At 39.4% G+C, this 27,680-nt stretch overlaps 1 protein-coding gene across 1 annotated transcript in view; it reads right to left on the minus strand.

Moving 5' to 3' along the window:
• Window positions 1-718: 718 nt before the first annotated feature.
• Window positions 719-27,680, minus strand: part of si:dkey-233k19.3 (dynein axonemal heavy chain 11) — a 41,443-nt gene continuing 14,481 nt past the window's right edge. The window contains exons 42-82 of the mRNA XM_068324002.1: window positions 27,432-27,580; window positions 27,189-27,339; window positions 26,968-27,099; window positions 25,866-26,039; window positions 24,860-25,064; window positions 24,449-24,614; window positions 24,215-24,317; window positions 23,543-23,782; window positions 23,299-23,460; window positions 23,004-23,197; window positions 22,488-22,650; window positions 21,890-22,013; window positions 21,587-21,729; window positions 20,321-20,482; window positions 16,826-17,059; window positions 15,698-15,844; window positions 15,489-15,602; window positions 15,264-15,407; window positions 14,455-14,637; window positions 14,234-14,335; window positions 14,021-14,155; window positions 12,862-13,035; window positions 12,492-12,727; window positions 12,234-12,356; window positions 9,728-9,932; window positions 9,434-9,598; window positions 8,719-8,859; window positions 8,358-8,528; window positions 7,825-7,947; window positions 7,538-7,731; window positions 7,312-7,460; window positions 7,099-7,226; window positions 6,545-6,772; window positions 6,246-6,437; window positions 5,107-5,235; window positions 3,128-3,370; window positions 2,865-3,047; window positions 2,665-2,780; window positions 2,152-2,264; window positions 1,936-2,076; window positions 719-1,845 (exon numbers count right to left, since the gene is read on the minus strand). Of these exons, the coding sequence (XP_068180103.1) occupies window positions 1,598-1,845; window positions 1,936-2,076; window positions 2,152-2,264; window positions 2,665-2,780; window positions 2,865-3,047; window positions 3,128-3,370; window positions 5,107-5,235; window positions 6,246-6,437; window positions 6,545-6,772; window positions 7,099-7,226; window positions 7,312-7,460; window positions 7,538-7,731; window positions 7,825-7,947; window positions 8,358-8,528; window positions 8,719-8,859; window positions 9,434-9,598; window positions 9,728-9,932; window positions 12,234-12,356; window positions 12,492-12,727; window positions 12,862-13,035; window positions 14,021-14,155; window positions 14,234-14,335; window positions 14,455-14,637; window positions 15,264-15,407; window positions 15,489-15,602; window positions 15,698-15,844; window positions 16,826-17,059; window positions 20,321-20,482; window positions 21,587-21,729; window positions 21,890-22,013; window positions 22,488-22,650; window positions 23,004-23,197; window positions 23,299-23,460; window positions 23,543-23,782; window positions 24,215-24,317; window positions 24,449-24,614; window positions 24,860-25,064; window positions 25,866-26,039; window positions 26,968-27,099; window positions 27,189-27,339; window positions 27,432-27,580 (6,729 nt within the window). The 3' untranslated portion in view covers window positions 719-1,597. The remainder of the gene's footprint in view (window positions 1,846-1,935; window positions 2,077-2,151; window positions 2,265-2,664; window positions 2,781-2,864; window positions 3,048-3,127; window positions 3,371-5,106; window positions 5,236-6,245; window positions 6,438-6,544; window positions 6,773-7,098; window positions 7,227-7,311; window positions 7,461-7,537; window positions 7,732-7,824; window positions 7,948-8,357; window positions 8,529-8,718; window positions 8,860-9,433; window positions 9,599-9,727; window positions 9,933-12,233; window positions 12,357-12,491; window positions 12,728-12,861; window positions 13,036-14,020; window positions 14,156-14,233; window positions 14,336-14,454; window positions 14,638-15,263; window positions 15,408-15,488; window positions 15,603-15,697; window positions 15,845-16,825; window positions 17,060-20,320; window positions 20,483-21,586; window positions 21,730-21,889; window positions 22,014-22,487; window positions 22,651-23,003; window positions 23,198-23,298; window positions 23,461-23,542; window positions 23,783-24,214; window positions 24,318-24,448; window positions 24,615-24,859; window positions 25,065-25,865; window positions 26,040-26,967; window positions 27,100-27,188; window positions 27,340-27,431; window positions 27,581-27,680) is intronic.

Raw genomic sequence — 27,680 nt, forward strand, 5'->3', positions numbered from 1 at the left:
CAGCTGCCCTCGCTGACTTTAACCAGGTGTCCTGCTTGGCCTTTTAACATGACTATCTGTGGCACGACCCCTGCTGCGCTGGGCCTCGTACCCTGCCATTTCCTCCCACACACCACCAGCACTGTATCATTTCCCTGTCAACAAATGAGTGGCTAGCTGTTGTGGCATGCTAATGAGAGGAAGAGAGTGCAGAAGAAGAGAAACCACAGGAAGACTGGTTCTGCCTTCCCCTCGCGTGATACAGTATACAGATTCAATTCTCCACTAACCTGTCAGCAGCCAGTTTAGCTGCAGGGAGAAATTAAAAGTAACACAGCAGTTATTAGTGTTGGAAAAATTCTCATTTGGGAAGAGTGCTGATTTCAATCTGTAAAATCAGTGTGAGTCCATGGCTGTAATTTGCACAACATAATATCACTTGTTTATCTTAGCAGATAATATTGCAGCTGTCCTGTTTCTTCCTGTCTGATAATATCATAAAGCTCCTACCCTGACAGTTAGATAAGCTTGTTTTGAATAATATAACCAGCATGTTATTCATTTAGTAGTTATATCCTCTTCATTTCAAGGTGGCAAGAAAATTCCCTATTTGATTATTAAAAAATGTTTTCCACTATTACTGTGCTGTGCAATTTCAATTTTGACTCCAGAGATATATCAATATATCGTCGACAAACAGACGATACATTGACACAAAAGGTGAATGATTATATGCGGGATTTTGTACTATATATGCATAATCACACTTTAATCTGAAAACCTTCTCAGGTTTCAATTAATCTCAATTACATCAGTTTCAAAAGATAACATTTCTGATAAGACAACTGTGTTACTTTAGAGTCTTTCAATGATTTTATTTGGTTCTTATCAAGTTAATCAGATGCTAACAGAGAGTGCAGACAGATAAAGGATGGCCAATCTAATGTGCTGCTTTCTCATAGAAGGCTATCAGTGTGTTTGAATAGGCTTCTCCAACAGGCCCGGCTGAATGAATTACACTAGTCTGTTAGTATTCTGCCTCTGCAGTACAAAAGGTCAATGTCAAATGCACCTCATTTAAAAGTCAATAGCTACCGTGCACATCATCTCCTGGGAATTCTGCCCTGGAAAACCTCCAGACGGTATTGTGTATCATTCAGTTAGCAGGGGGCAACCAGAGAGCTTTTTTCATCTTGACCTTCCTATAAAATATGCTCCCTATCCAGAATTACATGGTCTAAAATGGAGACGTTAGCTCCCAACAAATCATGGCCAGACTGAACCATCTCAAGGGAGCGGTTCAACAGTGTCAGACATAGACAACAGGTTCAACATCAGTCAGTCATGCATCTCCCCCCTCTTTATTTCCATAATATCAAAATCTAAACTATACAAGTATTTTCCCACTATAAGGTCTTTAGTGTTACATATTGACCAATTAAACTAACATTTTTGGAGGATTACGGGTGTTTCTGAACAAAATCATAATAAACACTAAAAGGCAACAACAGAATCAATACTTTCTCAAATACACCACTCAAGAATACACCACTAAAAACTATCTGCTTTAAACACTTAATTTTAACATAATACTGTTAGTAGTTACTGGGCTTCAAATTCACACAGACAGCAGCAGAGCCACTCCAGTTACAATCCACTTGGCAGGGGGCTGTTTGGTCCGGAGGTGGAATGTCCACACGTAGGTGGACCCACGATCTTTTGTGCGGTATACCGGACACTCGTAAGTATTCTTAACCACTTGTTCCTCTGCAGGCACAGCTCTAACATATAGCACAGGCATTGCTGGGGTCAGGTCCCTCAAAATTGCTTCAGAGATGACTCCAGACTGAGTGTCCCAACGTGCTCCTGAGAGGACAAAGGACATGGTGGGTTTCATTGGGCAATGACGCTTATTTAAACATAATATTTAGTGCTGGATGGACAATCAAGTCTGACCTTCCATGAAGAGTCCATGGATATATGCCCCCTCCCTTGGTGGATGCCCAAAATGATCTTTTGTCTTCTTTGTTACCTCCACGGTGAGAGTCACTTTGTCCAGGGGCCACTGATTCTTGCGTGAAATGCTCTGCAGCACAGCTGGAAAACGTATCCTCCATGTTAATATTTCTTGTACATATTATTTAAACCATCTGTTGATGCTTTTGACCTCACCAGTGAGGAAAGATTGGGGGTTGAAGAGCCCCGAAAGCCAAACCACTGCAGGAAGAACCAAGTCTTGGGTCCAACTGTCTAACTCACGACAGCTACACATTAGATCAGTAAACCTATAAAAAAAAAAATGAATCAATGAGAAAGAAACTTTCTGCGTGTCTCCTGGCTTCATGCTCGTCGTACATGAAACCAAGGAAACACTGGCTTCATGTACGAGCAATTTTTTTCTCAAGTTTTTCAACACAACATGGGTCACTGTTAAATATAGAAAATACATAATAAGACTTCATCAATCCATTAATCCATCCATCTTCTTAAACGATTTTAATCCTTATGTCTACAGCTGTTTATTCACCTTGCAGGTCACAGTTCTGCAGGAGCCTATCCCTGCTGGCTACAGGTAAAGGCGGGGTACCCTGGACTAAATGCCAGCTCATCTCTGGGCCATATTTTATAATAACAAAAGTTAAATTAAAAGTGCACTATTATGAAAAAGGAACTCTTCCTTCTTACCACTGCGCCAGAGCTTTACTGGAGGGATAAGCCAGCCTGGCCCAAGAATCTGGAACAGAGTCAGTGAACAGGGCTGACTGTAGAGTCTCCATCCTGGAGGAGAAGGTGAGTTCTCCCTGCAGACAAAGAAAACCTCATTAATACTGTGGAGTATTATTTATGATGAAAGTATTTCTGGTACATATCACAACAGACTGTACCTTCAGGCCAAGATCCAGCTCATGAAGGGATTTCCTAATTTCTGCTAGAAGAATATTCATACGCTCACACTCCTGGAAACAGACTATAATATAAGGGCTCCTCTTTGTTGTCTTATTCATTATTTCTGTCATGTTGTATTCCTCAGGAAGCTTGTCAAGGATATCTTCAATGACAGACATGACCTAACAAACAAATACACATAATTAGGTAATTTATGTTGGTAGGTCATATCATTCTAGGGGCTTTTATCAAATATCTTTACCTTGTCCTCTGTGCTCTGGGATGGCCCCTCTCCCCCAGAGATGTCCTGTGGCTGCAGTTCCAGCAGAGTCCTTAGGAGGTTGTCTGAGGTGATGGTGAGGCACTCTAATTCAGCATTGGGATGGAGACCATACAACGTAGGGTTCTCGGATGGGAGATGACTATCAATATAATTATGGTAACCAATGTAGTCCATAAATGGAGGGGTCAGGAACCCGGGGCAAAGAGTGAGCTCCCCTTCAAACTATGAATTGAACATTTAGGAATAGAAAAAAAACAAACGTTAATGTGTATGATAATAAACAGATACAAAATAAGAAAAACCATACAGTGTTGCTCATAATTTGATAATAATTAAAAACTAGCTGTCAACACAAACAGCCCTAAAAAAAAGGTAAGTCTGTTGGGTTGGTAGTCAATGTCAACTGGAAGAAACTGGCCAGTCCCCTTCAGAGGTTAAACAGATTCATTCCAGTCAAAGCATCTATGGATCTACAAACACGCTGGAGGTCAAAGTTCAAAATTATCACATGCTGTCAGTCGATTTCATTGTTAGCAGGATTACACAAACCCTGCTAGACAGATTTTCTTGAAACTTGTTGGCAGAAAAAGACCTTGAAATAGATAAATCCTTGAAATAGATCGGATAAAAGAGATAGTGAGATTATGTTTTTTCACTTTCATTACACAGAACCAGGAAGACCAGCATCATGGTGGCACACATGTCATGTTGGGATTTAAAAATACAGTTCAATTTAATGGAAAGCTTTTGGCTGAACTCTATACAGAGTTCCAAAAATAGCCATTAATTAATTTTCTGGAATCGTCTTCAGCCGCTTATCCACATCCTAGTCACAGGTTTATGCGGGAGCCTATCTCAGCTGACTATGGGCGGTGCCTGGGTACACCCTGGATAAGACGCCAGTTTATCAAAGGACCACATAGAAAGATAAACACCCATTTGGTCATACCTACAGACAATATACAACGACCAGTTCACCTGTATTACATGTCATTATTGTTGGGAAGAACTCAGACAGAACCCACGCTGATGCGTGAAGAACATGCAAACTCTGCCAAAGAGTTCATGTGGAATTGAACCAAGGACCTGACCGATGTTGGCAACAGCATTACCCACTTCACCACTATGCTGCTGTAAGCAGCCACTATTGGACTTTATTACAGTGCTTGCAGTGGAATGTCATTCAGCAGCTGGCATCCAAATTTAGTGTACAGCAGTGAGGTGAATATGGTGTAAAGTCAGGTTGGACAAATCAGCAATGTTGAAAACTTTATTGCAGTTTAGGTTTACATCCCAAGAGGGCACTCTTTCCTTAACAACACTTCCAAAGAAGAACTTCAAAAACATTTGAACATTTCTTCCACTTTTCTTCATAATACAAATTAATGTAACCCCACTATGTCATGGAAGTCAATATAATATAAGAGAAAATGGATTAAAACGGTTTAAACTAGGAAATAGGCAGTCACAGACTGCAACATCCCACGACACCCTTGAATTCAAAATTTTACCCTGACCTACTTTCATAGGTCATTTAATAAAAGACCCATGATCCAAGTAGTGCATAGACTAGTGCATATGGAGAAGGCCAGTGTGAATATGACCACAGATCAAAGCTAGTGAATAGGTAGATCAAAGCACTATCTTTGATCTAGGGTCTTACACTGGCGTTCTCCCTCGTCTTTCTATCTTATCCGGTTCCTGAGTGTACAAAAGTTTAAATTTGACCATGACCTACTTTTCCAAAGGTCAAGGTCATCATCTCACTTTCATCCCCTTTACTGCCCGAGTAATCTGCTTTTTGTTTAATCTTTCTATCTGCAGTGGTTGTGACAATATTTGGTGGACATAGTAACGGACAGACAAACACACTAACAATGACAATTACAATAAATCATCGCTTTGACGCGGGATGTAATATTAGATTTTTTCAAAAGGCAAGATGACTATTATCTTACCATTTTCGGATGCATGAACTCTTGCAAATAGGTCTTGCACAGTCTTCTATCCCAGTCATCAGTTACGTGTCCTCCATACATGATCTCACCAAAAAGATAACACAAGTCCTCCCAGGGCACCTGCATAGACTATAATAAACAGACGGCTTATATGGCAATGCAAATTAAAAGAAAAAAAATCAAATTAAATTGCTCTGAGCATTTAGAAGTATGCATTCTAAAGAATACATTTTCAGGATAAAATTTACATTTAAGTATCTCTCAACAAATTAAGCATGTTTCAGTATGAGGTATGAATTATTACACTTCTTCTAAAGAAATACAAGCAGCAACTATATTATCTCCTCCCAAATGAGCTCTTGCAAACATGATGAAGGCAGTAAATGCAACAAAATTTTGTTTCTTTACTACACAGATATTATATATGTCAGAAGACTCTTTTCCTCAGCGGGAGATTATGATCAGTGAGGGTGAAGGAGGAAGAAAAGAACCTGTGATTCATAACAAATTACAAAAGCTGGATGTTCACAATCATTTGTACCTGTATTGTTTTTCAAATTGCTTCCTTCATCAACTCTAATTGCAGCGATCACTTATGTAGTGTTGTGAACTGTCACATTGGCTGCATGTAATTACATTTAGGATTACGCTTCATTGCCCTCCTAATGAATTCTCTGTATACGCATACAGGTTACTGTTTGGTTAACATAATGAAGGACATTCGTTTTTGGAGGGCAGAAAACCTAGGAGACATAATTGGTTGTGATCACAGTAATAGGAGATGTACAAAAAATGCATTAGGAGTTCTGAGTGCTGGGGCACCCATAAGAATAGGCTTTATTGTCTTCATGAAATAAAGCTGAATTATATGTTGCATGTTCATTGTTATAAAGAAGAAATGAGGAAAAGAAGATGTGAATAAGGAAAGAGACCAACAGATTTTCAGTACTATTTGGATAGCCTGGGGTGTAATTCAACATCCCTATCTGACAATAATTTCACTGACCTTTATCATTATGAATTTATGAGGCTTAAAAATGCAACATTAGAAAACAAGTTTTATGAACATCAATAAGGTAGGATAAAAATATAAAATATAAAAATGTTGAATTATCTTTCAAAATAGTGGTAAAAAGTACTTTGGTGTTGGCCTCTAAGTAGTTGTACAAGAGACTGGCTGAGATGGTGAGGTCTCCGGTGCTGAAAGGGTATTTATGGTTCCACCCTTGTGGACCAAATTTACGGCGTTCTGTAACACAGGCATGAAAGAAGCAGAGGGAGAAAAACATGGAGTTGAACTCCTGTTCCCTGGAGCACATATCCAAAGTATCCTGAAAAGGAGAAAGATATTTATATATATATATGCAGATTCTAACACAGATTAGAATCTATTCTAATAAATTTGTTTTTAAAAATGTATTTTACATTTTCAACATACTTGGCTGAAGTTGTTGAGTGCTGCATGCAGACTTGCATTCATCCCAGTGGGGGGCTCATTGGTGATTTTGATGGCATTCTCCAGAATTCCTCTGGGGATGACATGCTGCTCAGGGCTTTGCGCTGCTTCCCCAGTCATGAACACCCTGTGAAGTGGGTGACTGTCCTCTGCTGCTGTGTCCAGGAGAGCTTCTAGAGACGTCAGCCAGCGTGCCACCAGATGTACATTCTGAACAAATAGCACTTAATGAAATTCACAAAATACGTTTACTGCTTACGTTTAAATAAATAAATTTTGTAGTTTTAGTAAAGTTGTATTCATCTGTTAATCCAATTACTACATTGGTAAAACCTGTACAGGGACTCACTTGGCTTCAGGCTTCTCTTTTTAAAAAAGCATTTGGGGAAGTGATCTTGCCAATTACAACGTTTATTAAACCGAATCAAATTTATTTCTCCTTTGAATGAGGTAAGATGACATCACAATGTTCTTTAGTGACTGGTTGGAACAACAAAATGAAGTTATTAGTGTAGATATTAAGTGATGCTTCCTACCTGCAAAATTACCCAGTGTCCCAACTTAGAGGCATTCCTCACAACCTTTTCAGCTACTTCCTCCTGACCCTGTCCAAGGGATATGTTGTGCAACGTTCCCTGATCAATGGAAAATCCCAGCTTCCGTCCTGTACAGAGTACAATTTTGTTTACCCTATCAAATTATACAAGGTGGACTAACATTAAAAAATAAATAAATAAATGGAGAAGTACCTAGCTTCTCTACATCTTTGAGTGGATCCACTCCAGGTGAGAGGATGAAGAACACAGGAGTTGATGGATCACTATCCTCATACAATTTATCAAATTCAACCTTGGCAGCCAGCACATATTTTGCTCCAATGGTTTCCTCCACAAAGTTCCTACCAGAAAACAAGCCTACAAAGCTTAGAAATTTCCAATTCTTATAAATATGAATGTGCATTGGTCATTTTCTCACCTTAATGAATAGGTCATCCTGTCAGGGCGGAGCACTCGAAGGATAATGAGTTTCTGGAGGGAAGTTTTATTCTTCCAGTCCTGGGGAAGTCTTTCCTTCTCAGGACAACTGGATTCAACAATTTTCCTCCAGCGTTTTGCTGAGCTTTCAATGTCTCTGTCAAGTCCACTGAAGTGCTCCATAGTAGAAATCGCCTATATCCAAATAACATACATTGTCAGCTAACAGGAATGAAAATGCAAACCTTAAACATGCCACATCACACACATTATTGTTTTAGAGTGTACCTTAAGGGCTCCCCAGGCATGCGCAGAGAGGAAGGACACAGGGCTACTGCTACAAACTTCCACGGGAAAACGCAGCAGGAAGTCAAACTCCTGTGTATCAATCAGACCCTGCTTGAGGAGAATCTGGGGGGAAGAACCAGCAGTAGTTTGTAATGACTTATGCCATATTGATCACTTTTCAATAACTGAAAACTCCAAATAATGTATGGCAAAGGTATTTGGTAAATTCATATTGGTTGAATCAGTGCCTATGAATTTGAACGAGTCACACAAAGGACAGCCTTCAGGGTGGAACAATTTCTAGGAAACAGTAGGCACAATGACAAATAATTTCATTATGCCATCACAACCAACCCCCTTGTCAGAACCAACTGTCTGAACAGCAGCAATGGGGGAAGATGTGAGAGGTAATCAATAGCAGCGTATGGTCCTGCTGACTGCTTTTAATTGAAGTTAATGTGAGGGCAGAAAAGTACTTTGATTGATGAGGATGACAGGAGGCCCCACCTTTGAGGCGGCCCTGAGTCCCTCACCTGGAAGGCAGTGTGTGACAAGAAGGTTAACTTGTCTCTCTCAAACAGGCCCTGGCTGGTGTACAGGAATACAGAATAGGTGATGGCCTCCGTGAGGGTTTGCACTCGGGTCTGCACAACCTCATCCCATTGTGCATGCTCCATTGCTTTGTTAAACACTGAGTTAAATGTCTGAAACACACCCAAAAGGAAAAAGTGCTTTGAACATTGAGTAAGAACTTAAATAATTTTATACCTCAAGGGGAACAGCGAGTCTGTACTGATTTTTACATATTCAAAAAAGTCAATCCGAGCATTGTGTGAAATTCTGTGAACTGTCCCCGAGTGTCCCCTAGAAGCAGTTCCAGGCTTCCACTTTCACCTTGAGAGAAAACTGGTACATGAGGTTAATCTTGCTGAGGTCACTGAGGATGAAGAAGAGGAGTGACGCTCTCTCAGCTGCCGGGCGGTATAGTTCTCGAGCCTCATTGATCTTTGTCTCATTGTCTCTGGCCTCCATCACCTGTGTATTACACAGAGACAGTGATATCAAGCCCCAAAACACTCATTAAACACGTTCCTACAAAAAACAATCTGGAACTAATGCAGTAGAATGAGGTGATTGCCGTGTGACATAAACAACTGAGTGACTTGTGTGCAATTTAACAAACCTAGTGAAGACCTTGTTGTCTCTCTGTCAGTATGCACCAGCTTGCATGTTTTTCTGTTATTTTTTTATGGTAAAACTTTTATTCAAATGTGCAACAATTTAAATCAACTTTATCACTCTTATTCCTCTTTGTTTTAATAATCTCATATATTTCAACTTGTGCTTTAATTGCTGCTGATTTTCTACATAATATTGTTTTGTTTCAACTGATATCTCATCTTCCCTTTTTCGTGCATGCTCATATCTCATAAAAACATTGTAATTATAATTTAATTTTGTTTTATAGGGTCACTGTGTAACATCTATTTGGGGACTACAATGAAAAATGACCCATTCACTATCTCTGGCACATGCACAGAAATGCTTTTAATTATCCTATGCCCCTGCTAAATAAATCAATAAAATAAAAATAATGTAATAACCTCACCTTGTTCTGAATGTGAGTGGCTGTGTTCTTGGTGTTTTCAAGTTGTTCAACCAGAGAAATATCACCCAGGAAGTTACCATGAGCAGCAGAGAGTTTATTCAACAGGTCATCCTCCAACCTCTTGAGCTCAATCTTGAAGAGGTTCTGCTGTGTGGTCAGCTCCATCTTAACAATCACAAAGAAAACAACTGTGTTTGTTTGTTCTGCATTGTTGTCATCATATGTAAAACGTCTATTAAAATGCTTTCACATAGGTGTCATATATTTAATTTCAAAATGGATCGAAAGATTCACCTTCAGGGCCTCCAGATCAGGCCGTTCCCGGGACACTACCTGTCCCAGTAGCTGTTCCTCCAAGCCCCCAGGGGTCACTGTGAAGTTGATGAGCGTGGTCTGGGCCTGAAGCTCTGGAGGGAAATGGGGATTGGCCAGTTTGGTGTGGATAATGAGTTGGAAGTTACTGTTGTATTCACATTCTTTTCCCCCAATCAGAATGTATCTGAAAAACAAGAGAGTTTCAGTGTTAAAAACAATGTTTGGATATATTCCTGAAAGAGGAATGTAATGAACAACAATTAACATCCTGTCGGAGTAAAACACACAGATTTTAATACTGGTATACCAGCTTTGTAGCTACTGTAGACAATCAGAATGGGTAAGATCTATCCACCATCCATCCATCATCCATCCATCCATCATCCATCCATCCATCCATCCAATTTCTTGAAGTCAAGATGTCCGTAATTATCTTGCCTTCAGCCGCTATCCCAGCTAATGGGTAAGAGGAAGGGTATACCCCAGGTCGATCGCCACTACATCGCCAGTGCACTGGTGACCCAAAACCTTGTTGCAATAAGACAACAGTGCTATCCACCACAAACTTTTCAGAGGAAATTCTATTTAGATTTATTGTCTACAAGTCAAAACTTTTCTTAAAAAGAAATTTAACAAAGAATTGAAAAGCAAAAACTTCTGAGGTTAAAGCTCTTGGAGTGAACATAAGTGAAACATTAATAACATGTTGATGACTTGGCAGTACCTTTATTTAAAAGACAGTGCAGGTGATTATAGACAATAAAAAATCATTCTGTTAATGAAAATGATGATTACAACATTTGCCTTCTGAGTAAGCCTTCTTACTCCTGAAAGCTATCTTTGTCCCTTTGCACCTGAGCCCATCAACCCATCACTCTGAGTGAAACTTCAGTATAGGAGAGAACTTCACTCTTGCTCCAAATGCCATTTACACTGTAGACAAATAATATTGAAAAATATGAAAGACTATCACCACAGCAGCCAATATTTATCTGTTCTTGCATTTCAATTGAATTAGCACTGGCTTGACAAACCTGGTACCTTTTCATTTTTCACTAATTACCCTGTGGATGTCAGGCAAGGCCCCAATTTTATGGCACAGGTTCCTCATGGCCAGGGTCTGGTTTAACTCTATATCTTCACAAGCCAGAATTAATGTACTATTGATAGAACCATTACTCCACCAAATTAAAGTCCTTGCTGATGGATTGGCTTGTAGTCTTCCGTCAGCCATGAAAGGAATAATTAGTATTCATTACTTCACACTCTACAACATTCCAATTATTAATGAACTTCAGCTGTGGATCCCTACCAGATCCATCATGGCTGCCCAAGCAGGTTGTATTAATCATCGACAGGAACAAGTGTGCGGGTCATCTACAAGGGATAAACTTATAATCAGATTTGCAACGATGAATTGTTACATATGGATGGACAAGACTTCAGAAAGAAGTTGAATGAACAAGATATTCATTATTCATGGTCACGCAAAGCTGAAAGACGAAAAGGTTTTGTGGTGGAAGTCAAAGCAGAACGTCAATATGAATTGTTTTTTTATTATTCTGCTGTATGCTCTTTTATTTCAGAAAATTTGAGATTTTGCTGTTGAGGGTTGTTGTAGTGCAGTGATAATGGTGGTCATATCTGTATGTGAAGCAGATTTATTAAATACAGCATATAATATTCAATATATAATATAATTCAATATATTATATAATATTCAATAATATATATAATTTAAGATTGAGTGAAGTTAGTGGTTATTTTATTGCACGATAAAATGACAGAGATGACCTCAGAACTTGATAATTATCATCATGACTTTTTAAAATAATTAACCGAATGCAAATCTTTGCTATGTTTGTGTATGTATAGCTGATTCACACATATTGCTTCCAAATAAATGGATGCAGACAAATGCCAAAAAAACATACATCAGCATTATGACATGCATGAAGCTGAACGGAATTTGCCATAGTGATGGAGAACCAATGAATGTAGTGTGTTACATGCCATCCTGTTAGGAATACTTATACATAACCATGACTTCCCTCAATTCAGCTTTTACACTGTGGCTCAGCTGTTCAATATTCATCACATCCAAAGAATATGAACACACAAAAAAACATCTATCACCCATCTTGAGTGGCCAATCAATATGTAGGCCTCAGGGATTCAGAACATGCTTCACAAATTCATTTATAATCTAAAGAGTGGGCAATGAGAATGCATTTAGTCATGTCTTACTGGTGCTTCAGCGCTCACTGAGATTAAACCATCTGGCGAGTCTGCTCCTTTTGTCTAACAGAACAGACACATTAGGACGAGCTGTGGGCATATTGAGTTGTGTGGCAACAGGGATGCAAAAACTATGCATTGATTTAAATGGTTTATGTTGTGCCACAGCCACATGCTAAATAGCTTCAACAAAACTGAGAATTAATTATTTATCAAGTAAATGTATTGGTGTAGTTTCCATACTGACCTTCCTTTTTTGATTGTGTTTCTGCCCAGCAGAGGCTCCAGCACTGGGTCAAACTTTTCTGGGAAATTTTCTATCAGAATAGTTTTACCATGGGAAAGAGCTTCTTCAATCACATCTAAATATCTGTTTAACAAAACAACAAACAATCAATAATCATAAAAAATTAATCATTTTAAAAAAAAAATCTATTTTCATATGTGCATTGTAAAACATTAAAACAAGACACTGATTACACACAGGATGGAAAGGACCTCTCACCCTTCGTGTCCCAGCTGCACCACCCTCAGATCTGAGCCTAGCATGTTTCGGATCCACTTGATGCCTTGTTGCTGTGGGTCAATGATGAGTGGCCAACGCTCACTGGTGGTCAGGATGACAGCATTCTCAGTGGACATCCTATCGTTTGGCAGGCCCTGGTTATGCCAGGCAGCCACAGTGGCATCATCTGCAAGCATGAGGACTGGATCCAAGCCATCTGTCAGAGGTACAGAGACCTGGAACAGAAAGAGAGGAATTGTGTCACTCTAGTTTTGAACACTGCTGGTGACACGATTAAACGACCATTGTGTATCTTAGCTATTTACTCTAACAACAACAGTTATTGTAAAACAATGTCAGATGGCCTTACCTTCTGAGACTGAAGGAAAGGGATCCATGAGTTTCTGAGGAGTTCCTCCCGATACTGTTTGGTAAAATATCCCATGTAGGAGATGAATGCTGAAGCTAGGAGGATGTCACCACAAAGGGTTTTATGTCGCTTTTGATAGTGAACAATAGCCTGGGACCAGCGCTCCTTCTCTGACTAAAATGAACAAAAACAAGGTTATATATAGTTTAAAAAATATGTAGACCCGCCACACAAAACTGAGTTTTAAAAAATGTATATAGCCAATTTGAATTTAACTCTAAACAACGGGAAATGAACAACCTGAGAAACATCAACAAAGAGATAAAAGCAATGAAGAATAAAAGTGCAATTTTCTTAAAATAGCTTTTGAAGTTTGGCTGCAGATTCACTAACTAACGATTCAGCATTAATTTAAACCTTCAATACTATGACTGTGACAGTACCACAACAATAAATCATGCCTGGCATTTTCTTACAAGGGGCTGTGGATCTAGAATATGTCACATAATAAATTCTTGGACAGTTAAAAATCACTATAATTTTACTCTAATGTATTATGGATTACCTGTAATATCACTCAGTCTAGGGTGAGACATTGTTAATTTGCAACATCTGTTGAGGCTTTGAGGTAAGTTAATGATTAAATTTAGACGGCCTGATTTATTAGTCTCAACACTATTGCTTCCAGGTCAATGCCATAGAGACAAAACATTTATCTTGATATGCTTAAAAGCCAAGCTGTTCCATGCAAACCACATTTATTTTGTTGAATAAGGAAGTCGAACTTACAAAATGGCCACTGAATTGGTCATATTTCAATTCACATTAGCGTCCACAAAGATACCAGATATTGCATACAGGGAAGGAAAACAGGAACACAAAAGAGATAAATATAACATTCAATAAACTATCTAAATATGCCAGATTCTTATATTTATAATGCCTAACTGACTCCTGATACTTTTTCAATTTGTCAAACACTTAGATGGAGTAAAATCCTTTTCTGCGCACAAATAACACAAATCTTCATGTCTCTTTCTTTCTCAATTTGAAAACTATTCAGGCATCAAGTTGCTCATTTCAACTAGTACATCTGTCATCCAGTCCTTTATAGAGGTCCTAAAATGACACCAGCGAAATTTGTCTACCTCTCATTTACCTCTAAACCCTTGACAAGTCGGTTGGCCAGCTCTATGGTCTGGTTGGTACGCATCACCTCCTCTTGGCAACTGAGTTTCTCAGATGTAACCTTTTCAAACTGGGTTTTAAGGCTCTGGAGGCTGGCGTCAAGATCCTGCAGAAAAAAAAATTTTTAAATGATAAAACATGATGACAAATCTAGCTTTAAATTATACCATAACACCTCACTCACCTCCAATTTCTTCTGAACTGCTGAAAATTTGGCTGTCGCTGTTTCTAGTTCTTCATTAGCTTGTAATAACGCATGCCTCTTTGGAATAATGTCACAATAAATCTGAAATATGTAGACATATTTTTTTTTAAAAACTCCACATTGAAAGACAGATCATTTTCAACAAAAATAATTTTAGACGTTACAGTGAATCTACAGTGCGTCTGTAAGCATTGCCTGACCTCATAGTATCTGACAATGTTAATAGTCCAGGCACAGAGACCAGCTGCAGCAGTAGACTTAGTCCGAACTAGATCGGGGTGGAACTCTGGGTTTCTCAGATAATCTTTTTTCACCACAGTCAAGCAGGACTCAGGGATGTGCTCCTTGTCATATGAGACCAGGGCCTGGAGGAAATCATCCACCTGATAGACATTAATACAAAAATATTGGACACATTAATATCTGCGAAAGCATTTTGACCTTGCAAATGTTGGAACAAGTTTTAATTTAGCTTTAATTAATAAAAGCCTGGATGCATTTAAAAGTGAATGTAAAATAAAAAAACAAACAAACATTATTTAGAGTGAAAAAAAATTGCATATAGTAGAGGGAAGAATTGTGGCACAGTGGTAGGTCCTTGCTTTGATTTCATCTGGGGCCTTTCTGTGTGGCGTTTCTGTGTACCCCACCTTTTGCCCCATGTCAACTGTGTACACCCGTGATCCGGATCCAGGAATGAAAATAATTTAAAAAATCAATACACTGAAAATCCATGTTTAAAATTAAACAAATTATTAAGACAGAAATAGAATTTCATGATTCTATTGGCTTAAAAAAAAACAATCACATCTCTTTATGGCCAATCTAACGTTGATAACTGACAGACAGATCAACACACTCACACCCCTCCAGAGTGAGCATATTCATCAAGCCATCCAGCTGAAATGTGAGCACTGGAGAGATGCTGGGCAGGGCCAGGGTCAAGGCCCACACACAAATGAGTTTGGCATTAATCAGGCAGATGTGATTGACATGATGATGAGTTAACCTTGCCCATGAAGGCCCGCGCCGCCTTCCAGCTCCGATCTTTAGGCACTCGACCACGGGGAGCAAGCAGAACCATGACAGCTGCTGCTACATTGATCACAGCTGCTGGCGGGTTAGGAAAGGCTTTCAGCTCCGTAAGATTCACCTAAAAACAATTCAAATACTACATATCATTACAGTGACTGAAACCAGTTGGAATTTAATTTGGTTTGAAAAAGTGAAGCACCTTGTTGAGGATGTGCAGTGCTGCTGTTGCAGCTGTTAGTGCTGGCTCTGCCCTGGCTAGGTCATATTCACAGTCTTTCTGCTTGACTGAGACTTCTGCTTGGATGGCAGCAACCTGTACCAAAGGAACATACGACCCTAAATCACAAATAGGTTCCACAGTGAATGTTGTAACCAAGTGATAAATGTTTAACTGATGTAATATCTGACCTTTTGAGCCTCAAAATCCACAAAGTCTCTCTTGCTGCTGACCTTCTCAGTCTGCAATCCAATCTTAGTAATTAGAGCCTCAATGTTTTGTTTTTTTAACGTCAGCTCAGCTTCTTGGGATGATAGTTTAGCTTTTAGATCATCAACCTACAGCAAAAGAAAAATATTACACAATGTGTATCATGTGTATCAAGTCTTTCTCTATGGGCGTGGGATTACAGCACCCACAGAAACAGCCAGATGAACTTTATAGTCAAGTATTAGCAGATTACCCCACATCTAATGTTCTTAGTAGGAGCTCTCCATTCATATTCTTTTTGTGGAAAAAATAGACAGCCATAAAATTGGAAGTATCAACTACATTATCTAAACAAGGCAGTCAGAGACTGAAACATCCCGTGAAGGGTAGGTCAAGGTACCCTGAAAGTAGCACCTGTCAAGTGCATCGCTTTGACCTTTCAGGGTAGTTCAAAGCTATGCACTAGTTTTGGCTCGCCTTTGGCCTTCTCCCTCGTCTTTCTCTCTTGACCGGTTCCTGAGAGTACAAAAGCTGAAGTTTGACCTTGACCTGGTTTTTTCATTTCCATCCCCTTTTCCGCAAAAGTAATGTGCTTGTGCTTTTTGTTTCATCTTTCTATCTGCAACGGTTGTTAGGATATTTGGTGGACGGACGGAGGGACGGACTAATACACAACACTGACAATTACAACACATCACCGCTTTTCAGGATGTAACCACAAAGGTTGAAAAGCAGAACGACACTGTATCAAAGTCTGAAGGTACCAAAGCAAGCTTTATTGCTTTGTTTTCAGGCATGTAATAACAATATTAGCCTCTCAGGTGAAGAAAACAAGTTTTAGTGGACTTACATTGATAATGTGCAAATGCCCCGAATGACAATCCTGCCACCTGCTGTGACTGTGAGCTGTAACGCCCGCACTACTGTAATAGTTTAGAAATTATTTTATACACAAAACATGGAGGAAAGTAAGTATCAATATTGGTATAAGTTGTAATTTAATGTAACAGGGAACCTTAAAAAATTTCAGTGGTCAATTCTGAACTTTAAGCCATAACATTGGCCCCCACAGTATATACAGTATATAAGAATACAGTATAGATGTTTACCTGAGTAGCAGTGGTTTGGAGTTTTTGAAGGCCGCTCTCAAGCCGGCTCATCTTCTGGTGGAGCTCAGCCCAGCTCTTCTCCAGAAGGTTTCTGTATAGGGTGATTTGCTGGAGAAAACTCTTGGGGGTGGTGTAATTGTACCTCTTCTCATTGCGCTGGTATTTTTCACTCGCCTGGCTGACACTGGTATGAACATAGGCCATGAAAAGACTGATGGATTCCTGGATGGCGGGCTGTAAAAATAAGCAGACAAGGGGGGAGAAGGGAGAAAGGGGTGAGCTGGATTGAGTAGAGTTTAACGTCCCCAACCTGATGGGGACTGAAATATTATCTTCATAAATTTTGAATTCATCTACAAGTTTTGCCATCTTACTTGGCTGGCCCTGACTTACTCAATCTGAAATTTAGGTGCAGCTAGCAGGAATGATTATGCTTTGAAACCTCTGTGAAAATAATATGTTTAGACTACTGACATGCAACTTGTAAAACTGTTTACATTATCTCTGACATCCTCCAACTTTACGCATACTGTCTGCAGTGAACTACATTACAACTAGGTATTCATTATATGGTGCCGGAAAGCATAGAGCATCCATTAATCACAAAGTTAACAATCAATTAACAAAAAAACAAATGAGCAGAGAATACCAGGATCAAATTTAACCATAACTCACGAAAAATGGTTTACGATCATGGAGCCAGCAAGAAAAAAAATCATTATTAATGAAGATCTGACATAATGCTCTTTGACAAAGCATGCTACGGTATTTTCTGCTGTAACTCGACAGAAGTTCTCATTGATTGCCCTTGTGTAACAAATATTAGTGGGTTGTGCCATTCTAACTTTAAATAAATGATCTCTTCATTACTTGCTTTCCTGCCTCTTAAGAAGAATTATTGTTAATTACCAAAAAACAAACAGTAATCTTGTTTTCTTTCAATTTTTCAGAATCTTGTCTATGAATGCATATATGGAAAGTTTGTTTTCTGCTTCCTATACTGTCCTACTCTATCTTTCTATTATTATGACCAAGGTGTGAATTGTCAAATAAACAGACATCAGAATTTTTTTCATTTTTCATCATGAAAAAAAATGATTAATCAACATGAATAAATCTTTTTTTGGTTAATGGTAGGCCCTACGAGCCTAAATTCCAAACAGTTGAACATTCATATTTCATACAAACTTATTCAGGCATGAAATACTTAATTTTCTGAGCGTCCATAATGTGGGTGACGATCTAATTAGGCTTCAGGACCATGGATAAGGGCCAATCATGTGAACATGGCAAGAGGATTTAGCCTAATGCGTGCGGTTTTTAAAACATAACTTTTTTAAAAAAAAAAATTTATTTTATATACTGGTTTGATCCCCGAAGGGAAATTAAGAAAGCACACTCTAGCTACTGATTACAAACGCATGCATACATATATGTGAGTACAGGCCCCTGTATCACACACACACACACAAAGGGGCCTGTAGGCATGCAGGGGAGGTAGAGTGGCAGGCAGCTCCTTCTTGGTGCGCCTCAAATGAGCAATTTGTAAAGGGGACGGAACCTTGCTCAAGGGTGCCTCGGCAGTGGCACCCTACAGATCAAGATTTCACGTCCTGTCAAAATAACTTAGCAAATATAAGTCTAAGTTAACAGTTTGCAGTATAAACAGTATAAAAACAGTATAATTTTCAATAGCTTAAGTCTTGTTGACATACCAACATACAATTGGTTTTGTGAAACTGGCAGTCCTAAACTATATGTGTGTCTAGCGCAAGCCAACGACAGTCTGCAGTGAGAACATCTATGTATGTCAATAAATATTCCTTGTTTATTTTGTTATAGGGTTCTGGATTAAGTGTAAATTAAATGGTCAACATAAAGTAGAGAAATTACCACTTCTGATTTTTGGTTAATTAATTGGCTTTCTTTCTGTGAGAGTAAAGCTAAAAATCATTAACCCCCACTTCTACTGGTAACTTTTGTACAGTCCCTGTTATGGAAGCTAATTGATGGAAGATCAAACCAGAAATGAGTACAGTATTGTTGGGGGATGGTTCTTTCCACGCAAAATACTGCCGCTGTCTCTGTGCTTCTTTTCGACAGATAGGGAAAAATTATGGAAGACAGGAAATCCAAAGGTCTGGAATTCCCGCCCCCACCTCAGCAACTACTAACTACTACTAATTTTTACTGGAAATTCTACCTGGCCTATCTGCCACTCTCTCTCTCTGTCTCTCTTTTCCTTGACCTGTCTCTATCCCCAGTATATTTCCTTCCCCACCCAACTGGTCAAGGCGGATGACTGCCCTCCAGAGTCTGGGTCCTGCCCAGAGTTTCTTTCTCAATGAGGGAGTTTTTCCCTGCCACTGTCGCTTACGCTTACTCTGGAGGGTTCTGTTGCCTATTTGGGATAGGATAGGATGGCGGTGCGTCCACAGGCTCCTCTCCCTCCCGCTAGAGCCGTTCTTTCATGTTTTTGTACTGCCTGTGGGTCTGAGAGGACTGTACTTTCATCTGTATGTTGTGCATATATGGTACATTTGACAATAAAGTTGACTATGACTATGACTACAAGTTAATCTTTTTTGATTAATAGTTAAAAGTTTTTAAAATAAGTCAAATACTGCTAAGAGCTGCAAATACTATTTCAATACGACAGGTTCTTCAACCAGGACACATTTTTTGCAGCACGGGAACACTCACAGATCAACTGATCAGTACACATACACAAACAGTGGGAAGTAATAGTCTGGCAAATGTTCACATGTGTGATGACACTTCTTGGTTGTGACAGCTGTGCCTCCTTAGAGGGTCATTATTTGCTTAATCGCTCTTCACTCATTAACATAAATGATTCTAGGTTGTGATCGTTCCACTGCCATGATGGAAAACAATGATATGCCTGCACTCACTGCGAGTCTCCAGGCATGTGTTCAGCAATTTGTCAGTACCTTAGCAGAGAACTAATGATGAGGGATCTATGGAGACGTTAATCCAGCTGCACTGTAGTAATTAGGAGATGTTCATTAAAGTCTAACTCAGTGTGGAATAACAGGACACATGGCAAATGGTCAGAAGTCCCTGTACTGTATGATAGATGCATTTTTGACACCCTTATTTTCAATAATATACAATTCAAAGAGGGCGGCACGGTGGCACTGTGGGTTGCACTGTCACCTCACAACAAGATGGTTTTGGGTTTGAGTCCTTTCTGTGCAGCGTTTTTATGTTCTCCCTGTGTCTGTGTGGGTTCTCTCTGGGTTCTCTGGCTTCCTCTATCCTCCAAAAACTTGCAATTTAGATGAACTGATAAGTTCTAAATTGTAGGTGTGAATGTGTACGTGAGTGGTTGTTGTTTCATTCATGATAGACCAGTGATGAGTGCAACTCTCAACCGAATTCAGCTGAGATAGGCTCCAACGCTGAACCACGAGTAATCATTTAATTTTGAATTTGACTGTTGGGATGGGAGCTAAAGTACTTCAAAAGCCAAACCTCGATGTTTTCAACTTCTTGGATGAACCTGTAGCTGACTGACTGCAGAGCTTCTGAAGTCCACGGATGGAACCAGTCAATGGTGGTACACTGGATAAGAGCAGGGAATCGACGGGCCCTCACCCGAAGGGTGCTACCCACTGGAGACAAACATAATATCACCTATTAAAAAGAAAAAAAATAGAAACAATTCACTTAAGATGTACACAAACAAATCTGAACTAATTCCCATACAGCATGAGAGCATGTTCAGCTCAGTGTGTATATGAAAATCAGCACAGATCATATATATGACAGATGCACCCAAAAGGGAAACCATAACTGGCAACCATCTGTGGCCCCACTTTTATCAACTTGGCTGGTGAACAAGGAGACAACAATCCCAGTTGGCCGGACCAGACGGTGCAAAACTGAGTTAGATGACACACATGTACACTGAGGAAAATGTGTGTGAGTGTGTGTGTGTGTGTGTGTGTGTGTGTGTGTGTGTGTGTGTGTGTGTGTGTGTGTGTGTGTGTGTGTGTGTGTGTGTGTGTGTGTGTGTGTGTCATTATGGTTATGAGAATTACTTTCTCTCAAATAAAATATTTTTCTACCAGCAGTGGAGGGGGTCTGAAGCCGCAGGGTCATCAAGGTCGGGTGAGAAGGGATAAACGTGGGGGGCCTGGGACGCACTGTGGATGCACTGTGGGACACTTTGTGGGGGTCCTTAATCAGTTTACAGCTCGGTTCATCCACGTGTTACTCGTCACACTTCATCTACACCCAAAGCTCTTTCTTCTCTTCTTCTCCCATGTTCCTATGCTTTCTCCTTTTATTCTAGGCTCTTCTGTTTCCTGTTGTTATAATTATGTAACAGCGTGTAAATAATGTAACTTATACTACGTCTTTTGGCTGTGCCATTACTTTCTGTCATTGTTATGTGTATTTATTGTATCTCTTGCGAGCAGATGTCACCTGAATTTCCCTTGGGATCATTAAAGTATCTATCTATCTATCTATCTATCTATCTATCTATCTATCTATCTATCTATCTATCTATCTATCTATCTATCTATCTATGTTCCTGTTGTCGTGAGAACATAACGGTATTTCATGCTCAAAAAGTGAAAAGTCTGACAAAGAAACACTGAGATGCTGACTCAAACTTGAAAAAGGGATTACAGGAATCCAGAGAATAGAGCAAATACAAATTTGCAACTTAATTCTTTTGACTACTGAGGTTAAAAGAGCATTAGGCTGAAAGAGAAACTTTAAAGACCAGACCGTCAGCTGATGTTGAACTCGGTCGATAAAGAATTTCCAGCAGTTCTCCCTGCTGTCCTGCAGTCCAATGGCTCGGACCTCAGCTTTCATTTTCAATACAATGTCTTCGATCTCTTCCTCATTGAACAGATCAGGAATTTCTCCTGAAGCGAAAGGCAGAGTCACAATCACAGACAGACAAGCCACAGTGCATACAGTTAAAAATTATTTAAAATAGGCTACACACTACGTGAATGACTACAGTTATACTGCTCTGGAAATTGTAGGCATGTTAGCAAACACAGAAGGAATTTTGGTTCTGACCTGATGCTAGTAAGTCATTAATAATGACCAGAAACTGCTCATCAGGTATCTGTGCCTCAGTAACTAGCAGAGACATGCGCTGGTTCTTCACACCGGTCCTGATGAATAAATCTGCAAGATCCATCTGAACAAAACCACACATGCTGTAAACAGACGCCTACTTTACAATGGCCACACTCGTATGGAGTCCATTCATTTATTTTAAATGACTCAGTGATAATCAATGGGACACCACAGGCCCCATATAACGCTTTGATTTTTTTAAAGAGGCTATTAAATGATTTTATTGACAACTTTGCTTCATCAATGAGATATTGAAACATTTCCCAGTCTTGTTAAATAATATCTGACAAGTATTTAAGTCGGGAACAAAATTCAATTACAACAATGTCATGCAATGCAGTACAAAGGAAATCAGATCTAGAAAGTATTTTCTTTATAGAAGCCATTATTTTAAATTATCATGATGAGCGAAGGGTTTAAAATAGAAGAAAGGTGGTTCACAGAAAGGTTGTTCATTTTCATAAGCATATTTTCTTTGGATGCACTGTGTGTGATTGTCTGTTTCCTGTAACCCATTAATAATGTTAGTACTTACCTTCAGGTCCTGGATGCTATAACCTTTACTTAGAGTAATTTGGAAGACTTCCACAGAAGATATATAGGCAGCAAGGCGAGTCAAGCTCTGCTTCCCACTTCCACCAACCCCAACCAGTAATCCATGAGCCCTTGGAGACATCAGGATCCGGCAGATGCGACAGCTGGGAACACAGCAGTTTTTGTTGTATCATGACAAATTTTTATCCAAATCGTAGATCATTCCTACTTACAAATAAAATAAAGTGAAATACACTGTAGCTACATCAGCAACTAGCATGCTTATAAACCAGATCTCATGAACTTCCCTTCCTGTTTTAAACTGTTATTTTATGTAATTGCTTTGGTGTTTCTGAAATCATTTCAGTAAATGTTATCCCTTTATGTCATGTGTTTAGTGTGTTGGGTTGAATATGAGCATTTATTTTCAACATTTTGAAAGGACAGGTTTGATTTAGTTTACTGGTCATTCTAATCATTATTCATTGTAATTAAAATGGGAAGCAGCTACACTTACACATGTTGCATTGCGTCTTCAAATAGCACCAGATTCATGGTGGCATTGAGCTCATTGTAGCTCTCCAGAGCATCTGTGAGGACAGACCTGAGCACAGACCATTCTGTAACAGGACTATAGGAGGCTTCGCTGCCTATTTGGGTAAAATGGCAATAGAGGAGGGGCTGCTTCATGACCTTATTGTCCTCTAGTCCCTATAAAAGGACAAAAACAATAAATCATTTTAAATCACGATACCTGAAAAAGAAAAAGCAATTTATACTGTTTACACTATTAATCACAATTTGTTCTTTACCTCCAAGCATTCATGCACAGTCTCCATCTGGAGCTTCTGGAAAAGCTGCAGATCCGTGACGTCTAGCAGTCTGTCTGAGTAAACTCTGCTGGACTCATGGAGCCACAACAGAGCTATATCGGCGATCCCCTTCACATTCTCAGGCTCAGCAAAGAAGATGCCCTGAATAACGCATAAAATTATATGAATTTACACTTTTCATTCAAAATCAAACAAATCTTGCTCATCTTGCTCATTGCACTACCTGAAAGATGCTCGACAAGTCTCTGAGATTAAATGTGTAGTGAAATTTTATGGCTGTTGGAAGAAAGCTGTGAACCATCTTGTGATGAAGTGTTATGGCAGCTTGGACCACAGCAGCAGCGCTCCTCTGAACAACCAGACTGAAGTCCTGCTGCTTCAAGTGACCACAAAGAATCTGACTGAAGATTGACATCTGAGCCTCAGGTGATGGAAAATTCACTGCAAATACTGAGAAATGTCTCTGTAGAAATGAAAGATTAAATTAAGGTTAAAAAAACAAAAACATAGCAGCATACAGGTCAGAACAACTTCAATCTGAACCCATAAATATCAAATACAACTCTGATATAGTTAAACACTGAGCTTCATAACATTTTCTTTGACTCTTCTTCACCTTCATCATACTCCTAGAGTGTGTAGCCGGCATTGTTAAGATGGATCTCCCTCAGCTTTTGAACTCAAGTTGTATATGATTGATGAAAAACAAGTGTGCCAGTGGGAATATGTCATAAATTTATGGTTTGAAAATCTTGAAAGATTACAAAACTTAAAACAAAGCAAAACAGTTGATTAAATTGGTAATGAACAAAATAGAAAGTCGGTACAACACACTTCTTTTAATCCAGCCTCAGAAAATAAGGTTTGAATAATAGTAATGTACTGGGAAACATACCTGGAGTCTGGGGTTTATATTATAGCTCCCAGCCGTTGGATTCATACAGGCAACATACTGGGTATTGTGTATATCTTTTAGGGTCAGTTTCTGTCTGTCATACCTACAAAGAGCAGAAAAGAAATTTGGCCTCACGATATTCTGCAGAACACATCGTAGTTTAGAAAATGATTCAAGCTATGGCTTGAAACTCCCACACACCACTGACAAACTAGTTTAAGCAGGTCCTCTCACCAGTGCCCATAATCCAGATGCTGGCGTACAAGTGCGTGGGGTTGCACTGTTCCATAACTGTCGACAGCTGGCATGTTCATGTCATCTATGAAGTAAACCATCCTTCTGTTGCCAACAGGAGAATAATTTCTACCTGCTCTTTTCTCTAAGGATTGCTCCAAAATAGCTACAAGCAAAGAAGGTTGATTTGCCATAACCAAAAAAGAAAATCAACAAACATATATGTTTTTAACAGTGTTAGCCTAAACAAATCAACTTTGGAAATGCAAGGATATAATGTTTGCTAAAAAAAAGAAGAAGAAGCCTTTTCTCCCTTCACTCTTTGTGAGTCTGAACGTTGCCAGCAGGTGGTGCTGCAGTTTGCTTGATATGTTAGTTTGAACTACAAAACAATCTAGAAAGCCTGCTTACCCTGCAGAATTGTGGAGGTGGTGTAGTAGTTGAAGAGTACTCTGTTTGTCATGTAACTCCCTGGCAGACAGTCTAACATGTTTCTGACAAGTGCAGTTTTTCCCACTCCAGCATTTCCAATAAGCATTAGTGGCTGTTTCCTCTCCAGCAACAAGTCCATGAAATACCGAAGACGCACAGTCTCAGCTGTGTGTACCAGAACAGTCTGCAATCATAGAAACAGCAGGAAGACAGAAAAGAAACATACATATTTATTATGGCTTTTTTGAGTGTGATTTATTGACAGACATGTGTTCAGTGAATTGTATGTGATTTATAATTTCTTGTATTTTCCCAGTACACCACAACTATTCTGTCATAATAGCATCATTTGCTCAGAACAAAACCCTACTAATTACAGCTCAGCAAGAGCCTTTAGAGCATTCACAGCTGTACACAGGAGCATAAAGAAAGACAATAGAGCGTGGGTGATAGCTCAAGCTTTGTTGCTCATGCCTTCACCCCCACACAGTCTGGTATGGGGTGTAGTAGATGGCAATCAGACACAGTGGAAAGCCTATCATCCACTCTAGCACCCCTGCCATAACCTCATGATGTGGCTTCACCCTCTCTTATTATGTTCACTGAAGCAGACATACACTTTTAATATGGCTGTACGGCACATTATTGGTTATTTTTCTTTAAGAAGGTTGATTCTTATTTATCAAACTGCTTTGAAAAGTCTGTGTTTGTGAAGTTATGTGAAAGATCCTTCTCTTTTTTTTTTATAATACTTTATATGTGATTATTTTTGATAGCGTTGATGTACGTGGTAATCAGGCAAAGTGGATTCTAACACCCGTACTATATTTTTATTATAGCTGTAATGTTCATTACTGGGTATTTTCTTTAACGTTGCCTCCTTTTTCTCAAACTGCTTTTTAAGGTTTGTGATTTGTGAAGCTACATTACGAGGTTACATGACAGGTCCCACTGTTCCACATTTATAGTCACGATATGTTCTCACGTGTAATGTTGTACAAGTCTCCAATTCAAATGGAGGCACTGTATCACTCCAGGGCAGGAACCGTTTGGTTTGCGGATCAAGGTAGTAGTCAAACACAGTCCCCTGTGCTGGCAACTTCAGAGTCTTCATTTCTTTGGTCCACCACTGACTGAACTCTTGCCGGTAATCATACAACTGTGAAAATAATGGAATATATATCATGCAATAATTAATATTTTTCAGTAGACAACCCATCATTAGACCAAATGACTGATAGTTAAGCTCATCTTATGGTTAATCATGTCATACTCTTGACATGTCTCTAATCAAAAGGCATAAGTTCGAGATCAGTCTATATCTTTACTTCATGACAGAAAAAGAGAAAGAAAGGAGTGGCATCACAACCATATGGAGACTAATGGCAGACTAACCTTATTCTTATTCTTCTTTTCGGCTTTTTCCTTCAGGGGTCGCCACAGAGAATCAGTTGCCTCCATCTAACCCTGTCTTTTGCATCCTCTTCTCTCACACCAACTACCTTCATGTCCTCTTTCACTACATCCATAAACCTCCTCTTTAGTCTTCCTCTAGGCCTCCTGCCTGGCAGTTCAAAACTCAGCATCCTTCTACCAATATATTCACTATCTCTCCTCTGGACATGTCCAAACCATCTCAGTCTGGCCTCTCTGACTTTATCTCCAAAACCTCTAACATGTGCTGTCCCTCTGATGTACTCATTCCTGATCCTATCCATCCTGGTCACTCCCAAAGAGAACCTCAGCATCTTCATCTCTGCTACCTCCAGCTCTGCCTCCTGTCTTTCCCTCAGTGAAACTGTCTCTAGACCAAACAACATCGCTGGTCTCACCAACGGCAGAGTAACCAATACCACTATATAACAGTTTTTGATGCAAAAGGTTTCTTCTGATTTCACAAGCGTCAATGACCAATTAAATGCTAAATTGCATAGTATTTTACGTATTCTGGGCAAAGCATGTTCAAAAATAAATGTTGAGTTTTCAGTACCCAAGAATGAAAGCCAAGAGGTAATCTTGATAAGTAAATTCATACAATCATAGCACCGTTCTCAATCTCATCCGTTTATTTTTAAGCAGAGAAAAACCTGATCTTGGTGCAGGGCCCCACCAAAGGCCCAGATGCTGGCGAAGGTGAAGTAGGTCTCATACAGCTCACGGGGAGAGTCAGATGGAATATTTTCTGGTATTAAAAGGCAGTCCAGCAAAGTGCAGAGTGTCTGTTCAAGCAGAAAATAGTTGTTTTATTGTGTTTTACTGCATTAAAAAGATTAAATAGATCCACATTTTGCACTTGTTTGCTATTTACCTGAACCAGAGAATTTTCTGGAATAGGAGTGATGGTCTTGAAATTGTTTCTCATTTGCTCTAGACATCGTGGAACATACTTTTCAAACAGTATAGTGAGGTGGGCCCTTTCTGTCTGGCGTTCTCGTTGGTCAATCCAACTAGCAACGTATCTGAGCAACAATCCCAAAAATACATTTTTATTGTGATGCACCGTAAGTACTAAAGTTGTGTGAATATAATGTGAGTACAGATTGCAACTCACAGATTCCAGCCCACGTCCTGGCTGTTAACATAGAGAATTCCTGCTCTTGACACAGTGGCAGGAGTAGCTGTACTCAGGTGACTGATTTCAAACACCAGTCTCATGGAGGACGTGAGAGGCACACGTTCATTACTGGCCAGAGTCAGGACCTGAACGATGTTATGAAGCATTACAACCTACAAATATCTTGACATTTGAATGGTCAACATGACAGACAAGACTCTACCCAAACGATAAGGAAAACACCCT

The sequence above is a fragment of the Antennarius striatus genome, chromosome 9 (assembly GCF_040054535.1).
Source record: "Antennarius striatus isolate MH-2024 chromosome 9, ASM4005453v1, whole genome shotgun sequence".
In the NCBI taxonomy this organism is placed as follows: Eukaryota; Metazoa; Chordata; class Actinopteri; order Lophiiformes; family Antennariidae; genus Antennarius; species Antennarius striatus.